This window comes from Macaca thibetana, chromosome 15, assembly GCF_024542745.1.
Source record: "Macaca thibetana thibetana isolate TM-01 chromosome 15, ASM2454274v1, whole genome shotgun sequence".
Classification (NCBI taxonomy): domain Eukaryota; kingdom Metazoa; phylum Chordata; class Mammalia; order Primates; family Cercopithecidae; genus Macaca; species Macaca thibetana.
Genome location: NC_065592.1, coordinates 98460028 through 98473258, shown reverse-complemented (window position 1 = coordinate 98473258; position 13231 = coordinate 98460028). Strand labels below are relative to the sequence as shown.

Genomic DNA, 13231 nt, shown 5'->3' with positions numbered 1-13231 from the left:
TGTTGAGAGGCAAATTACCTCAACAATTAGTTAATCAGGAGTTAGTTGTGTAGTAGGTCTCTTGCCCACATTCATCTTCATTTGGTGTTGATCTGTCTGTCTTTGATTGACATATGCAAACAGCATAGTGAGCAATTACTTTGGTAGCAATGTGCATTTCTCATTTAGAAAGGAATTTGGGGAACTTCGGATGAGTCTTATATCAGTGAAGCAAAATCACTTAGGAATAATTTCATGTATTCATTGATTTATTTCCTAGATGTCTCAGCCAGATGTCCTCTTACTTGTTCAAGATTGTTTAAAGAACAGTGGTAAGGCCAAATTCCACATTTTAAAATTTTTATGTTTATAATTTGGATATATCCTATCTCTCAAACTTTGAAAATAGCAAGGCATGCTTTTAAAATTATTTTTATGGGTAATATCCAAAGCAAAAAGCAAAGCAAATGCCCATGAATTATTAACTAAAGTCCTGTTAGTAGTTCTACTATGCAGAATAACCATTTCATAAGTAAAGCTTTTAGCTTGATGACATTGTCACTATTTATAAAGATTAAATGAGTCCTAGATGTGACTAAGAAATGCAAAATATGTAAAATGTACTCTTGAGGGTAAAACTAAAGGATAATCTGTTTTTATCAATGATTAAAATCAATATTTTACCAACAGTGAATAGGTGTAACCCAACCCTGATTAATGAATCCGCAGTTGTGCCCATTTAGGTTTATCAGTTGTCTAATATAATGTCCAGCTTGGGGCTTTATGGCTTTTTGTGTTTTACATAGTCCTCATGAAACTGTATCATCTTTTGAATTAGTCATCCCCATCCTCCTTGTTTTGGTTAAATTTTGTCTTCAATCAATACATATTTCGACACTGAATATTTTAGTAGCTTTTGCAGCAACTTTGTTTTTAAATGTATTACCTATATTTCTAATTGTTATCCATGTAACATTTGAATTTTCTGATGCGATGATGTAGTCACTTCTAATGAAACATTCACTTTACAAACTAAGGATTTTATATTAATGTGATAACTTGGTTTTTGAATATAATATTTTTTCCTTTTCAAGTCATTTCAGAGCATTATTTAGTAGTGGTCTTTCAAAAGACTCACAGCTAAGGGACAACTGGTACTTGTACTTTATCTGGTTCTGCTTTTAAACAAAGCTTTAATTAACCCACTTAATATTTTTTTTCTTCTTTCCTCAGACTCTTTTATTGATGTCGATGCAGACTTCCACGCTAGGGTGCCAGTGGTGGTGTGCAGAGAAAAGCAAAGGTCTCATTTCTTTAAGCTGTTTATTTATTAACTATCAATTCACCAAAAGCACAAGTTCTTTACTACATCCAATTTTTAAAATTATAAGCTTTTTATTTGGTTGTCACACATGGTTCCTACTAACATTATCCCTATACTTTTGGCATTTGATGTGAAAGGGGAAAATCCTATTTTAAAAATAATAAAATGACTTAAAAGAAAAAATATAGGAAGGAAGCATTTCAGTCCATTTCAACTTGATAAAAAAACAGCCTTATTAAATGGTTACTTGCTGTAATCACCTGTATTTGCCATCCTTTTTAGCAGCATTTATGGCAGTGCTGAGTAACAGTGTGACCTCTCGGGTTTATCTCTCTCCCTCCCTCTGTTTGAAAGTATTACTGTCACTACTGTAAATGGGTGGTTTATGGGCTGTAATGATTGTTCATTAGGCACATTCCTCCAGCTCTTGGGAAAACACTCTTTTATTGTTACAGAGATGAATCATGCTCCCATTTGAAACATTTTATAATATTTTCCTTATTTGCATTTCCCCCAAAAAAATAATTTTAATATTTGAAAACAGAATTATGGATCTGAAAAATAAAGGTTACTCAGAAAATAGCCACGATATCTTTTTTGTAAAGAAAATTTACTTTATTAAATGACCCATAAAGATGTAGTAAGTTTTTTTCACTTTTAAGCTTTTTCTTTTTGAAGTATTTATTATCCATGTATATTAGTTGTTGGCATAAAAGACACTTTCAGACCTGTATAACACTTTTTTCTTTTTTTCTTTCCCATCCTCATCCCCCACCTCTCACCAGTGGTCTTCTGTGTAAAGTGAGCGCAGGAAATGAAAATGCTTGTCTGACAACAAAGCATTTAACTGCCCTTGGAAAACTAGAACCAAAGCTGGTTCCTTTGGTGATTGCGTTTAGGTACTGGGCAAAGGTAGGCTTGAGTTCTTGATGCATGAATATATTCTACATATAGTATAAGCAGTATGCTTTGATTTTTACTTAATTTAATCTTCAGTGTTTAAATGCAAATTTATAGACATCAAAAGAGAAAGGCATCTGAATTTTGCAATGGAAACATGTACAGATGGAAGATTCAGTGTTTCTATTTCACTTTAACAGTATTGCTCAAAAGATCAGAATGATTTATAGGGCTTATTAAAAATCAGATTTGTGGGTCAAATCTCAGAGGATAAGGCCCAGGAACTTACATTTTAACTAGTTTACCACAGTGGTTGTTAGGCAAAGGAAAGTTGAGCTAAAGCTTCTCATATCATATCTAATAACATACAGAGAGACTGCAAAAAATAGAAGATACTCTCTGATCTTGTTTACATTTCCATAATGTTTTAAATATATTTCAATTAAAATACTCAAACAGTAGAAGATTTAACATTCCCCCAAAATGTAAGGTTGAGTCATGATTATAAAATTGAGATTCTGTCGCTTGAACCTGGGAGGTAGAGGTTGCAGTGAGCCGAGATTGCGCCACTGCACTCCACCCTGGGTGACAGAGCGAGACTCTGTCTCAAAAAAAAAAAAAAAAAAAAAATTGAGACTCTGTGTATGTGCTTTTAGAGATAAGCAAAAGCTTTACTGATTCAGGTATATCAATACCAATAGATACTTCCTGTTTCTTGGATCCTGAACAAAGGATTTCCCACTTTTCACTGGGTAAATTATAATTATAATATGCTATCCTTTGAAAACCACCACCTGCTTCATCACTAAGTAGAATGTGCCTTTTTAGTTGTTATTTCCATTAGTGATGATGAGTTTGTCCACATTCTCTCCCCACACCAACCTTTGTGACCAAAGCATGCATATGCCAGACGCTATGGGTTAGGGTAAGAGGACCATTGAACTGGCTTACATTTGTAACTGAACAAATATTTTTAATTCATTAACATGTATTCTAACCAAATGAATGAATTGACCATGTATATCAAAAAATAAAATAGGAAATAATATTTTAGGGCCATCCACAAGTGAGTATGGTTAACAGGATTAAATATTCGAAACTGAAACTATCACTTAAAACCACAATATGTGGTTGCAAAAGTTTAAGGAAGTTGTATATTTCATAACTGCTATTTTTGTCTGAAGAATTACCGTAAATCATGTAGTAAACAAGAATGAGGTTACAGGTTTTAGGCCAAATCGTGTAAATGACAAATTCATACAAAAAGAATGCTTAACTTTCTTTTCTCTTGTTTGTAGCTTTGCAGTATAGATCGCCCTGAAGAAGGAGGTCTGCCACCTTATGTGTTTGCCCTGATGGCCATTTTCTTTCTTCAGCAGAGGAAAGAACCCCTTTTGCCTGTATATCTAGGATCATGGGTATAAAACATTTTTTTGCTTATATATCTGAACTGATTTTATTACAGGTCCACAATTAAATTTTGCATAATTTCAAAATCTAGACACCTAACCAGAACTGATAATGGATTTATTTATTCTACTAGTGTGAATACTCATACCTTTCACTGCTGAAATACTAATGTGTTTGATTTCAGTATGCTGCCCTATAACCTGCTTAGGGATATTATTACCTTTCTAGACTGCAAAATCTCTTAATTTTTGAAATATGTGTGGTCCTGAGACGAACAAGAGACTGTGACCCTGTAAATTTACCATTTGGTACATTCTTTTTTTGGGTACAGTTTTCTAAATTGATACTTGGATTTACATATCACCTCCAGACAGACAGACTGTGGGAAGCATTTGGTACACTGTAACTTACTTTCTGTTTCTAATCTATTTCTCTCCATAACCTGTAAAAAAAAAATATATATATATATATACACACACACACACACACACACACACACATATATATAAACATTGAGATTGCTACCTGTACCACAAGTTGCAGAACCTAATAGTCATCTCTTGAATAATATTTTGACATTATTTTTAAGATGAATTAGAATTCATGTGATCACTCTTTCTTTCTGGATAAATTAATGTTGAGTCGATTTGTTCAAATAAGATTTAAGAAGAGACCATCCGAAAGAGTCAAAATGATATTAGCTCATCCTCTTAGAAACCTTATTTTTAATCCCTTGGTATTACCTTGATATACTTTTATGTGTAGAAAGACTCCCATTTTATAGAAAGACCCCTTAGTGAAAAGCTTACTTTGACACATTGGCTATTGTAACTACTTTTCTTAATGCACATAGGTTTCTCTCATCATTTAAGGAGTTCTTAACAATGGGTACACATCAAAAAATATATTTAAAGAGAATTTTTTCCTTATACTTAATAAGCTGAGATTAAGCAGGGACTTTTATCTATCAGGCCCTGGGAATAAAGACTGAAGTAGAATAACTCACTTGTAAAACTGTCCTGGCATAAGGGATTATTGCATGCTGTGTATCCTAGTAATCTAAAGGTACTTCTCTTTGTGCCTGTAGTATTGAAATGAGAGAATTCAGAGCCATGAGAGGGTATCGCTACCAGACTACTGTCCTGGTAGAAAAAAGAGCAAGAGAACAAAGTCAACCCTTAGTTGATAAAAAACTCTTTCCAGCACACCCAAGTAGGAATCTGTGAAGGTCTTTGAAGTTTTCCTTTCACCTTGATCTAGGAGAGACAGGAATTTAGGATAGAATCAAATCAGTTGGACTCCTGCACCTAAAAAAACCCTGAAACAAGTTGGATAAGTTGCCTTACTCGCTGCCATCTTACTGAGTGAGGTCTGCTTTTTCATGCGTCTTGATCTTCTCTAAGTAGTCATCTGTCATTAACATGAGAATGCAGGAAAAAGAAAAACCTCCTCTGGTGATGAGATTCTCCTAAGGATACTTCAGGGTAGTACAGATACCCTTTCCTATGGCCAGCATATTATTTCCTTGTCAGTGATACCGGAAACTCTCTAAAGTGCTCCTCAATTTGATTTTGATTGGATCATTTGTTTATTCATAATTTAATGACAAAAGCAGGTATGTGGTGATCAAACACTGGATTGAAATCGTTGAATCCGTTAAGGCACGCTACCACCTGAACCAGAATGATCCTGTGGTTTTCAACATTTTAAACTAGTTAGGAAGTGAAGAGAAAGGAACTAATATTTATTAAGTATCTTTATGCTAGATATTTTACATACATTATTTCTGCAGAAAATCCAATGAGGTCCTCATAATTATGTACGCAAAAGTATCTAAATGTTAATTCCTTCCAAATATTTAAAGCACTGTGTATACTAGTCATTGTAGTAGTCCCTGAAGTACAAAGATGGACAAGACCAAATTCCCTGTCAAGAAGTTTAGTGTATTGTGCACGTGTTTTCTGATCTGTCTTTTCACAAATCTTTTAGTCATTCTGTCCCAGCCTACCCAGATCTCTTCCATGTTGGAGACTCCAACCCTCTCCGACCTTTATTCCCAATCAAAAATCCCATTTTATTGTCCTTAAATCTTGATATGATTGAGGTTAATCATAGTGAGTTGTGAATGAAGAATAATTTTGTATTATACAAACCTAGTCCTTAGCAGATATTCATACTTTAGAGATGCTAGATAATATAGTAGAAAAAAGGGTAATTTTCAGGTTTAACAGCACTGGGACTCATCTCGGTTTTGCCACTCACATCCTTGAGCAAGTTATTTAATCTCTGAGCCTCAGTGTCATTCTGAACCATAAATGAAATAATGAATGTAAAACTCCTGAAACAAGGAAGGAGAACAAATGTTATAGTCCTTTCTTTCTTCAGTAGAAAGTCAAGTTCCACTTATGGTGTGGAAGTGTGAACTCCTAATCAAGTGATCCTTCTGCAGATAACAACTATAAACTCTGGGCAAAATACAGAAACAACAGCATGAATATCCTGCAGACTGAACAAATGCTAACAGGCTTTAGAGGGGAGTCAAAACTTGGAGCAAATGACCAACACAGAGTGAGTCTCCTGTTTTTCTGTAGCTCTACCCCTAAGGGCAGCTCTGATTTAAAACAAAAATCAGTCCTCTTCCTGGCCAGAGGAACCAGGGCCACCAGCAGATAAGGGGTACAGGAGGAGGAACTGAAACGAAAGATAACAGATTGGAACCCTTAAAACCCTTAAAAAGAACCCTGAGTATAAAAACTCAGGATGTCTCTGGCCAACTCCTGAACCAGTTTAGTTTGGCGTGAAAGGAGCCCAGAAGTCGTCACTCTCACCCTCACAAGAAAAAAAAGACCGAACAAACGGAAAATCAACAATCCTTTTTGGATCCATCAGACAGTGGATGTCATGGGCAAACCACTGCCCCCAAAATTAGAGAGCAGGGTAATACGGTGAAGCACAGCTTACCAGAGCAGAAGGCCAGGAGCGGAATCCTGCCACTGAAGCCAATACTAGGGTAGAAGAATTTAAAGTGTAATTGACAAATTTCCCAAGGCTCAGTTTGGACAAGCTTGAGGGTTAAAAATTTGTCCCATGCTTAGGAGGGCTTCCTCAGACTTTTGTGTGAGTTATACCTCCAGGAATCCCACTAAGTTCTGAGGGTAAAGACCTGAGAAAAATCTCCCAGTGCTTCTGGCAGGATGAGAGGAAAGGTAGCCATTTAGAAATAATGTCCAGAGTGTTCTTTTATTATTGAAAGCCTGCGCTCCAGAGGTACTATTTCAGTGAAGCCTAACCACCTTGGGTTTTACTAGGGAGGAGAAGGGAGGTACCTAACTCCACCCCTCTAGCCTTCCTTTCTCATCTAAGTAGGGGTGGTAGTAGGAGGACTGGGAAATACTTAAGAAGGTCACAGTCTAGGGGCACAGGCTCACTAAAAGACTGAGACCTAATCTTAGGACTATACAGTGTTTCCCCTCTCCAGGAATCACAAGGTCTGAACTACAAGTCTCAGACCTTTTGTAAGAAGTCTTTAGGGAAACACAAAGGCAACAAGGGAGACAAAAACAAGGACACCAGAGGAAGTTTCAGCCACGACAACTGCAGAAAACAGTAAACATCCTAATTCCCAGCCAGATAAACAAAACCTCATCCTAAAAGCCTCTTTACCCAGTATATCATGTCCAGCTTTCAACAAAAAATTACAAAGCATGCTAAAAGGCAAAAAGCACAGTTTGAAGAGACAGCATGTATCAGAACTTAACTTGGATATGACAGAAATGTTGAAATTGTCAGACCGGTAATTTAAAATAATAATATGCTAAAAGCTGTACTGGAAAAAATGGACAACATGCAAGAATAAATGGGTAATATAAGCTGAGAAGTGAAAACTCTAAAAAGATTTAAAAGGAAATGCTAGAAATCCAAAAAATTGTAACAGAAATGAATAATGCCTTTGGGCTCATTAGTCAACTAGACATAGCCAGGAAAAATCAGTGAATTTGAAGTGATAGCAACAGAAAATTCTCAAACTGAAAAGTAGAGAGGAAAAAGGAAGAGAATACCTAAGAACTGGGTCAATTAGTCCAGATTGAAACGTATGTATAATGGGAAGACCAACAGGAGAAGAAAGAGAAAAAAGAACAGAAGAAATAGTTGAAGGACTAATGACTGAGAATTTTTCAAAATTTTAATGCCAGACTCCTAAACCAGGCCTGTGTGGGGCAGACTGAATATAGTTAGGAGCCAAGGTTTAAAGAACTGATCCAAGATCTGAGCCACAATGTACTGGAGGTGTGATAATTTCCAGTTTGCCTAAACAAGTTAATTACCTGCTGCTAAAACAAAAACACTTTTTGGAGTAAAATAAATGATTCAAAATTTTAATAATGTAATATTTACAATATCTAAAATATAATCCAAAATTACTCCAAAAGAGTCAAGAAAGTGAGACCTCCTCTCAAAGGAGAAGAAAATGAACAAAGGCAAACTCCAAGATGACCCAGATGCAACCGTCAAAGACATTAAAGCAGTTATTATTAGCTATGCTTCATGACAGAGGAAATAATACACTTGGAATAAATGAGGAGATAGGAAATGTCAGCTAGAGAAGTAGGAAATATTCAAAGAACCAACTGGAAATTTTGTCTGAGTGGACAAACAGAAAACACTCAAATGTTAGACCTAAAACCAGTGATATCAGTAATCACCTTAAATATTGATAGACTAAATATCCCCACTAAAAAGCATAGATTACCAGAATTTATTTATTTATTTATAACTTTCAGGTTCAAGGTACATGTGCAGGCTTGTTATACAGGTAAACTCGTGCCACGGGTTTGTTGGACAGATTATTTTATCACTCAGGTACTAAGCCTAGTTCCCAATAGTTTTTTTTTTTTTTTGCTCCTCTCCCTCCTTCTACCCTTAACCCTCAAGTAGGCCCTGGTGTCCATTGTTCCCCTTCTTTGTGTCCATGAATTCTTATTATTTAGCTCCCACGTATAAGTGAGAACTTGTGATATTTAGTATTTGGTTTTCTGTTCCTCTGTTAGCTTACTAAGGGTAATGGCCTCCAGCTCCATCCATGTTCCTGCAAAAGACATGATCTTGGTTTTTTTATGGCTGCATAGTATTCCACGGTGTATTATGTACCATAGTTTCTTTATCCAGTATATCACTGATAGACATTTAGGTTGATTCCACATCTTTGCTGTTGTGAATAGTGCTGCAGTCAACATTCGCATGCATGTGTCTTTATGGTAGAATGATTTCTATTTCTCTGGGTATGTACTCAGAAATGGGATTCCTGGGTTGAATGGTAGTTCTGCTTTTAGCTCTTTGAGGAAAGTGTTCCCTTTTTGCCGCAACCTTGCCAGCATCTGTTTTTTGTTTTACTTTTTAATAGTAGCCATTCTGACTGGTGTGAGATGGTATCTCATTGTGGTTTTGATTTGTGTTTCTCTAATGATTGGTGATGTTGAGCTTTTTGCATATGCTTGTTGGCCGCATGTATGTCTTCTTCAGAAAAGCGTCTGCTCATGCCCTTTGCACAAACTTTTTAAGGGAGTTGTTTCTTTTTTTCTTGTAAATTTGTTAAGTTCTTTATAGATGCTGGATATTAGACCTTTGGTGTATGGTTTGCAAAAATTGTCTCCCATTCTGTAGGTTGTCTGTTTGCTCTGTTGATAGGGCTGTACAAAAGTTCTTCATTTTAACTAGATCCCATTCAGAATGAATTTTAAAAGTAAAACTATATTCTGTCTGGAAGAAATAAATTAAAATGTAAAGACTTATAGGTTAAAAGTAAATGCATGGCAAAAGATATAAGTTGTAACCAAACGAGAGAGGCTATGTTAATATCAGGTGAGATGGATTTCAAGCGAAAAAACATGCCAAAGACAAAAGGGACATTTTATTAGGGTAGGGTCAATTCATTGGGAAGACCAAACAATCGTAAATGTTTGCACATATTAAGAGAGCACAAAATACATGAAGTAAAAATTGATGGAATCTATTCTACCATCAGACAAGGAGACTTTAACAGCCTTCATCAATTGACTGTGTTAGCTAAACAAAAAATCAGTATAGGCAGTATAAACTGATAGACAATACCAACCGCCTTGACCTAATTGATATTGGTAAAACACTACACCCCAAAACTGGATAATACATATTTTTTCCAAGTCCATATGGTACATTCATCAAGGTAGACTACGTGCTGGTTCTTTTTGTTTTTTTGATTTAAGAGACAAGGTTCCACTATGTTGCCAAGGCTGGTCTCAAACTCCTGGGCTCAAGTGATCCTTCTGTCTTGGCCTCCCAGAGGAGGGCCTATGCTGGTTCTTAAAATAAGTCGTAGTACATTTGAAAGGATTCCATAGATTGAAGAGGAATTCAAGTGGGAAATTATAACATATTTTGAACTAAATAATAATAAAAATATAAGCTATCTTAGCTTGGCATAGTGGCACACACCCTAGTCCCAGCTACTCAGGAGGCTGAGATGAGAGGATTGCTTGAGCCTAGGAGGTCGAGGCTGCAGTGAGCTATGATCACACCACTGCAGTCCAGTCTAGACAACAGAGCAAGACCCCATCTCAAAAAAAAAAGAAAACAAGATATATAAAATTTGTCAGATGCAGCTAAAATAGTGTGCATAGGGCACGTTTTAGATTTAAATGCTTAAATTCAAAAAGAAAGGTCTTCAGTGACCTAAAGGTCCACCTCAAAAAGCTGGAAACCAAACTGGGTCAAAGACCTAAATGTAAAAGTTAAAAACTCTGAAACTCCCAGAAGAAAACCTGGGGAAAAACCTTTGCAGAAAGGATTTCTTAAAAGACTACAAGCATAAACCATATCAATAAAGAAGAACATTAAGAAATTAAACTTTATCGAATTCTAAAACTGCAGCTCTTCAGAAAACATCACTAAATAAATAAAAAGGCAAGCTACCCAGTTGAGAAAAATCTTGAATACATACATTCAACCAAGAAACAATCACTACGCCTAATATTTTCAAAGTGTTTTCTGTAGAAGACTAGTTCAGTCTGTCAACAAATCTTTACTAAGCAGTTACCATGGCCAGGCACTAACAATTCTGGGGGTTACTGTTAAAAGTGGTGAATGGGGCCAGGCATGATGGCTCATGCCTGTAATCCCAGCACTTTGGGAGGCCAAGGCGGGTGGATCACCTGAGGTCAGGAGTTCGAGACCAGCCTGGCCAACGTGGTGAAACCCCATCTCTACTAAAAAAAATATATAAGAATTAGCCGGGCATGGTAGCAGGCACCTGTAATACCAGCTACTTGGGAGGCTGAGGCAGGAGAATTGCTTCAACCCAGGAGGTAGAGGTTGCAGTGAGCCGAGATCGTGCCACTGCACTCCAGCCTAGGCGACAGAGTGAGACTCTGCCTCAGAAAAAAAAAAAAAAAAGGAAGTGGTGAACAAAACACAATCCTTGCCCTCGAATTTATACATCCACTGGGGCAAGAGACTTATATATATATATATATGCAGTGGTGGTACTTTCTCTGAGGAAAAATAAACCAGGGTAAGGAGGACAGAGAATGATAAATGTGGAGCTCTTTAGAGAAAACGTTTGAACAGAGCTGAATAAAGTGAGAGAGAATGAGTCATACTCTCTGTCACTTTGTTAGGGGGAAGAGCATTTTAAGCAGAGGGAATACCAGGTGTCATCTCTGAGTCAAGAAGATAGAAGAATCAGAGAAGTAGAAAAGGGCCAGGTTACTCAGGCCCTGGAAAGGAATGCATGAGTGATTAGAAGGATCACTCTCTTCTAAACCAATGAAGTAGCCCATTTGGTATAAAAATACATTTGGGAAATGTGATATCACATCCATACTCCATCCCGTATTATTTTGTTCATTAACCTGTTTTTTTGTTTGTTTGTTTGTTTGTTTTTTGTTTTTGTTTTGAGATGGAGTTTCGCTCTTATTGCCCAGGCTGGAGTGCAATGGCACCATTTCGGCTCACCACAACCTCTGCCTCCCAGGTTCAAGCGATTCTCCTGCCTCAGCCTCCCGAGTAGCTGGGACTACAGGCATGCGCCACCACCCCCAGCTAATCTTGTATATTTAGTAGAGACGGGATTTCTCCATGTTGGTCAGGCTGATCTCGAACTCCCAACCTCAGGTGATCCGCCCACTTCGGCCTCCCAAAGTGCTGGGATTACAGGCGTGAGCCACCATGCCTGGCCTGTTCATTAACCTGTTTTAAAGGCTGTGATGAATCCCATCATACAATGAAGAAACCTGTTCAGCTCTGTTTGACATTTCACGAGCCTTTTCAGCCGGACCATTTTCTTTTGCATTAACATTCATTAATAGCACATAAAATTTACTTTGAAAATGTCCAGCATAACCAGAATTAATAGTATTTAAAATTATTTTCTAATTAACTGGATCTAGTTCTTGTAATTTTCATTTTCTAGCAATATAGTTGTATTTATTAAGCAGTTACTATGTGCTATATGCTACAAGCAGATACTACCTCTATCTGAGTGCCTTATGGTCATTTTTTTAATATCATAACCATCCCATGAAGGAAGTCCTAGTGTTACCCTTTTTAAAGGAACCTGAGGCCTACAGAGAGTAAGTACCTTACCCAAGATTGTACAGCTAGTATATGAAGGAGCTGAGATTTGGGACCAGGCAGTTTTACTTCAGAACCCATGACGTCAGCCACTAGGCCATTTTGCCTACTCTTAGAATATTTACTGAGGAATTATTTCACAAAGTCACCATTCCTTTAGCAAATCAAAGCCTTGTTTTTTACTTTTAAAAATATTTTTAAATGTATAGATGCTAATTATATCTTTTGTATTTTCGATGAACTCTGAATATTTTTTTTATTCCAAGATTAGTAGGCTGTGTTTGATATAAAATTATTTCTATCTTATTTGAACATGTGTCTGATTTTTCCTAGATTGAAGGATTCTCATTAAGCAAACTGGGGAATTTCAACCTTAAAGACATTGAAACAGATGTTGTGATCTGGGAATATACGGACAGTGCTGCGGGGGATACAGACACAGCGAAAGAAGAGGCACCAAGAGAAAAGCCCATTAAAAGGGGACAGGTCTGTTCTCGTTTGTTTCTAGTTGTCAATTTCAACTGCCAATTGTGAAGTTTGTGGATTAGTCAGTCTCCTCTTCTTTCCTTAACTATCTTAACTATTTCATGGTTCTTTCATTTGCCAGTCTATTTAGTACCTTGAATCGACAAGTAATGAGAAAAGGTTTAAAAAAAAGTTAGATCACTAAATCCACAGTTATTTATGTAGTTTCTTTGTGCTGAGTCCTTTGAAAGAGATTCAAAATTCAAAGGTAAATCCGTATCTATCCACAAAGAGCTTAGTCTTAGGTGGTATTATGAGGTTTAAATGTATGAAAGGTTAACTAGCTTTCAGTTACTAAAATTACAGCGAATGCATATATGATTTAATGTACTGGTCCCATACTGTTGGGGGTGGGCAGGGGAATTTATGCACAAGGAAAGAATAGCCATTAGAATTTCAAACAAAAATCTCTGCAATGTCATGATCCTAGTAATAAAATAAGATTCTCTCCCAAATAGATGAAAGACCCCTGATCTTCCCATTACC

At 36.6% G+C, this 13231-nt stretch overlaps 1 protein-coding gene across 4 annotated transcripts in view; it reads left to right on the top strand.

Moving 5' to 3' along the window:
• TUT7 (terminal uridylyl transferase 7) overlaps positions 1-13231 on the top strand; it is a 65590-nt gene that overhangs the window by 13192 nt on the left and 39167 nt on the right. For all 4 annotated transcript variants that reach the window (XM_050760942.1, XM_050760941.1, XM_050760940.1 and 1 more), the window contains exons 6-10: positions 260-311; positions 1213-1282; positions 2089-2215; positions 3502-3621; positions 12554-12706. In XM_050760942.1, the coding sequence (XP_050616899.1) occupies positions 260-311; positions 1213-1282; positions 2089-2215; positions 3502-3621; positions 12554-12706 (522 nt within the window). The remainder of the gene's footprint in view (positions 1-259; positions 312-1212; positions 1283-2088; positions 2216-3501; positions 3622-12553; positions 12707-13231) is intronic.